Genomic DNA, 5,210 nt, shown 5'->3' on the forward strand with positions numbered 1-5,210 from the left:
TGGCTCGGGTGCACATTTTAGCTCAATGCACAAATTTTCACTGGTGTGAAAAAGTTTGCCCAAGTGCTCATGATGTGCGCTCAAGAGAAAATATTATTATGGAGGACTAGGTGGCTATTTCATTTGACCAATGTAGCCTCAGCCGTCGTCATCATTTTATTATTGTTTTACAATATAATAAAGAAGTCGATTTGAATTTTAATAATATCTAATTTTGACACTAAGAGATAACATTCCTTTAGAAAGTTATTTTGAAAGTATTATGAATTTCAAAAATAGGGGATTTTTTCTTACTAGAAATAATATTGTTACTTTTCAAAGAAAAAATAAAATTGAATCTAGAAACTGAGATTCTCGGTGATTTAATTAGGTTAAAAGATATAAATCTACAGGGAATCTCTATTTTCTCGAAAGGCTATAGTTATCTTTCTTACAAAAGCATGACTATCACGTCGACATTGATATACCACTGTGAGGCTTTCCTTGACTAATACAATTATAGTATTGACTATGCGGTGCACACATCTTAATTAGACATGTGCTATACACATTTATTTTTCATAGTTTTACGCATCATCCAACTGGAATTCAAGTATAACAAACATTTTGAATAGTCGAGGCTGCCACATAACATTTCATGCAGTCACTTAAATAAATTTATCAATGAAGCTTACTAACATGTGGAGATTCTTATACCTTAATGTATCTTAGCCAGAAAGCCCCCTATTTTATGTCCTTAGAATATCTTAAATAGGTTCTTAGATCATGAAGTCATTTTCTTAATCTACCCCCGCCTAGTTCCATTATTTCGCATTTTCAGACATTTCAATTTTTTCATGTTGAAAAGAATAAATTTCAATGACACAACTAGATTAATTAGTTAAATCAAATGCCCACTTTCTCTTGGAAGCGATCGAAAATTGAGGTGTTGTACTTGTTCATCATTTTCACACGTGCCCACTTTACAACTTTGAACTACATTAAGTAAATCTAGTTACCTTTAAATTGTAGGATACTCCCTGTCAACAGTTTTGATAACTAGCTATTTCATCTTCAACTTAACTTTCTATGGAAGAGTTAAGAAGCAATATGGCAACATCTCAAATTGCTGAATTATTTCATTATATAGAATCACAAATAAACTCCAACAAGAAATTTATTCTGAATCTTTTTTTCCCCATATGGAGATAATCAATGTTTTAAGGGAAGAGGGAGGAGGAAAAAAAAAGGAAGGAAGAAATGGAAGGCAAAATTGAAACTTCATAGAAATTGTGGGATTAACCAAAATATACTACATAGTGGAAAATTCCTTTCTCTTTTCAACAAGCACTTAATTTTAGGCTGTGATACCCAGACACCGAAAATTGGCTAGAAAATGCCTCAACCTTTACCTTGTTTTTCACTTTGATAGTTTAAAGTTTATATTTGCCCAAAATATATCCCAAAGTTCAATAAATTTAACATTGGTACTCCCAAACTATAACAAAAATTTCGATTTGATACCCCCAAACTTTAACAAAAATAAACAAAATAATTTAGTTTGGTTATCAAAGTTAAATTTTGTTCACCTTGAGGTATCAATTTTAACTTTTTTGAACTTCGAAGTAGGCAAAAGAAAACTTTAAGAAATCAAAGTTAAATTTTGCTGAAAGTTTAGAGCACTTTTTGGCAAAAAAAAAATAAGGTAAACTTTGGGGATATTGAAGTGCAAATAACCCTTTTTACTACAAACCCATCATTAGTGGGTTTACAACATAATCCGACATTTACAATTTGAATGGAAACAAACAAAAGATTCTTAGAAAACCTATTCTCCATTGCATTATCTCACCAACCAAACGAAGAATGAGAATTTGGGGGAATCTGAGGATATCCTCGGATCTATGAAAAATCCACAAAATCCAAAATTAAAATCCATGAGCCAAACATGCCCTTAAGTACAAAGGTCAGGGATTAACTCATCTATCTGCTACACAATGTAATAGCGAAGAATTGTGTGTTGCTGAGATGTCTTTTTCCAATGATGGGCGTATTTAGTTAGTAGTTTCTTACTAAACTGATAATACTTTTACAAGTAGATCATAATACATACTATTGCACGACAAAGCACGAGGATTTTAATAACACCAGTAAATATCGTAATTAAAAAAAACAACCATGTGTAGTTGACAAATGTTAATAACACTAGTAAATATCGTAATGAAAAAGCATGAGTAAATATTGCATGACAAAGCACGAGGCTTCTAATAACACTAGTAAATATTGTAATGAAAAAAAAAACAACCACGCGTAGTTGACAAATCTTAAGTTGCAAGTACCTTTGCACTCTCTGAACTTGACGGCTTGTTTTTGTTTTGACTGGCGGAAGTCCAAGCATGATTCAATAGCGCTTGGGTTGTGATGCCAGAGTTTTTATCTTCTATGTATGAAATAATGCTGGAAGGAAAGTGGAGCTGCAGTTTTCAACATGAAATATCACATATTAGCTAATATTCCAGCAGTTCATATGGGAAATATAAGATAACATAATAAATAAATTGGAAAGCCTAGATTCTATACCTTGGTTATGCTGACTGCAGGGAAAGAAATACCAATCAAAACGCCGACTACAACTCCAATGATTGTCATTATGATAAGTCTCAAACTTTCATTTGAGTGCCTAAGAAATCCACTGTAAATCGCAGTATAATCGAATCGGAGATGTTAAAAGACCAAAGCAACAGTATAAGGACTATCATTAAATTACGATTTCTGTATAATTAATTAACCTGCGCCCAAGACCCGCAAGTTTTGCCATGATTTGCCAACTCTAGAATCAGAAGGTTGCAAATAAGAGCCGCTATACATTGCTCAAAAAATTCATAGTTGTAAACTCCCTAAAAAAGGCCCTTGGCCTTCATGCCAAGCAGCAGGACCTGAACTGCAAACAAAAAGCAATAGTTAAGAGGAAAAGGCACAGAAAAGTTTGGATTTTGCAGCTCAAAATTCTATTAAAATACTCAGGAAATCCGTATAGCACCAAATTTTCTAATTTTGGTGAGATTAACTTTTAAAGAATAAAATTTTTTTCCCCCCTTGACAACAACGAAATTTCCAGCTAATATAAATCAACACCAATCAGCAAGGCGGGGAAAATTTGCTAAAATTTCAAATCAAAACAGCCGCTGGCAACAATTCAACATAGGATCGCAGATTCAGTTGCAAAGGTATATCAATCATAAACCTCCGATAAAATCGGATTAAGAAAGGGGAAAGTAGAAAGCCCTAAATAAATCCGGGATCAAAAAAAAAAAAAAAAAATTGTTACCGAGGATCGAACCCCAAGAGAAATTGGTAGCTGGGAGAGTCGGATCTTACATTAAAATCCGAGATCTATCACAGAGAGAGAGAGAGAGAGAGAGATGGTCTTACTCGTTGTCGGGGTGAGCGAAAAAAAAAAAAACTGGATCGATCTCTGTTTGTTTCCTCCCTCTTTTTTTTTTTTTCCTGTCCCTTTTTTTTTAATAGTTTTGTTAGGTGCGCTGGAATGGAATAATAATATTAAGAGCGGAATATATTTATATATAGAGAATAGAGAAGGTATAAAAAGATGGGGGGAAAGGGAGCAGTGAGAAGATCGTGAGGTCGTGGGAGAAGGAAGACGAAGATGGAATTTATTTTAGAGAGTAAAATATTTTGCTGTTACGAGCCTCGTAACTGAAAATCATACGGATTATCTTTAATTAAGGGGTTAATTACACACTAATGCCCTGCGTTACCATGTAATTACACACGTGGCCCTTACGCGCACTCGGCGTGAATAGTTCTGAGATCGCTAACAGATCTGGATTTCTTAGACTACGACGTTTCTGAAAATTATATTTTTGTTCGCATAAATTTTATGGAAACCCGGTGATCTAAAACTCCCGAAAGTGGCTCATTTCTTTGACGACCAGATCAGAGGTTTTTGATAGAAAGTGACGTGGGAGTCTAATATTTTGGCAATTAAATGTTATGAAGAGGTTACAATTGTATCTTCTTTTTTTTTTTTTTACGACCTGTCTCTTTCTTTCTCCTTTTCCTAAAAGATTGGTTCCTTTTATTTTTAGGTGTGTGCCAAACTATAGATTTTGAAGGAAATGCATTTCTCCTCTTGCTTTAAGGGTAAAACTAACAAAAAAAAAATCATTTCTAGAATATGCATAGAAATCTACGAAAATAGATATTATGGTAAAAAACCTATATCCATAAAATTATGAAAACGAAACAAATGCACCCTACGTCCGCACACATGTGGTAACTCTATCTGATCAAAACTTGTCACGTGTCAATGCAACTTGAGAACTTTTCTTTTTTATTTTTTCCTCCCCCATCTTCCAACAACTTTTTCTTCTCTTCTTGACTGCGGATCTCGCCGCTTCGCTGAAGACTTTTTTTTTCACTTCTATCATCATATTCATAGACTAAATTTCTTTATTATTTAATTCTTTCAATTGAATTCCTTATTCAAGAGAGTAAACATAAATCATGTGAACAACATGAGATCAAAATGTTGCGAGCAGCGGAAATTTCGGCAGCACTTCGGCAGCACAACAAGAGAGTCAGATCGCAATAAGAATTCTTGTTTCTCAAAGGGAACAAGAATCTGAAGCCTAATATCTCATCAAAGTGGGATATTAGCTCTTCCTCTCGTCAGCTCTAGGACTGCGCGTCGAGGGAACCTAAAAACTATTACAAATCACACAAATAGCGAGACAACCAATTTTACGTGGTTCGGCAAATTGCCTACGTCCACGGGGCAAGGAGGGGGGAGATCTACTAATAGAGGGAGAGAATACAACTAGGGTTTACACAAGAATCTCACAAATAAAACCCTCACACAACACTCTCAAATCCCTCACAAAGCCCTCTCAAAGGGATGCACAAAACCCTAAAAGAGACTACACAAAATCTCCTCAACTGCAGCCACAAAAAGAAGAAAACCAAAACTGCTTTGCACTGTTTGCTCTCTGCCGCAGCCGCCAAAAAAATCTCCACGAAACAAATCCTTGCTCACCTAGAAACCTCGGAAATCCTGTTATATATAGCTGCGGAATTTATGTTTTCATGGGCCGCATCGAACTTAGCCGCATCCGACTTCTTCATGCGCAAAAGAAACAAAGGCAGGCTCACATGGGTGGCCCCCACATTCACACAATTCTTCACCTCGGTGAAGTTTTTTCAAAACTGAG

At 35.1% G+C, this 5,210-nt stretch overlaps 1 protein-coding gene across 3 annotated transcripts in view; it reads right to left on the reverse strand.

Moving 5' to 3' along the window:
• Window positions 1–3,649, reverse strand: part of LOC109821490 — a 9,197-nt gene extending 5,548 nt beyond the window's left edge. Inside the window, exons 1-4 of one of the 3 annotated variants that reach the window (XM_020387689.1) lie at window positions 3,412–3,649; window positions 2,769–2,915; window positions 2,560–2,671; window positions 2,319–2,453 (exon numbers count right to left, since the gene is read on the reverse strand). In XM_020387689.1, coding sequence (XP_020243278.1) covers window positions 2,319–2,453; window positions 2,560–2,671; window positions 2,769–2,797 — 276 coding nt within the window. In that variant the 5' untranslated portion in view covers window positions 2,798–2,915; window positions 3,412–3,649. Of the gene's footprint in view, window positions 1–2,318; window positions 2,454–2,559; window positions 2,672–2,768; window positions 2,921–3,307; window positions 3,376–3,411 lie in introns of those variants that run through there. The other 2 variants (XM_020387678.1, XM_020387684.1) reach the window with 2 other exon arrangements.

This window comes from Asparagus officinalis, chromosome 1 (genome assembly GCF_001876935.1).
Source record: "Asparagus officinalis chromosome 1, Aspof.V1, whole genome shotgun sequence".
NCBI lineage: Eukaryota > Viridiplantae > Streptophyta > Magnoliopsida > Asparagales > Asparagaceae > Asparagus > Asparagus officinalis.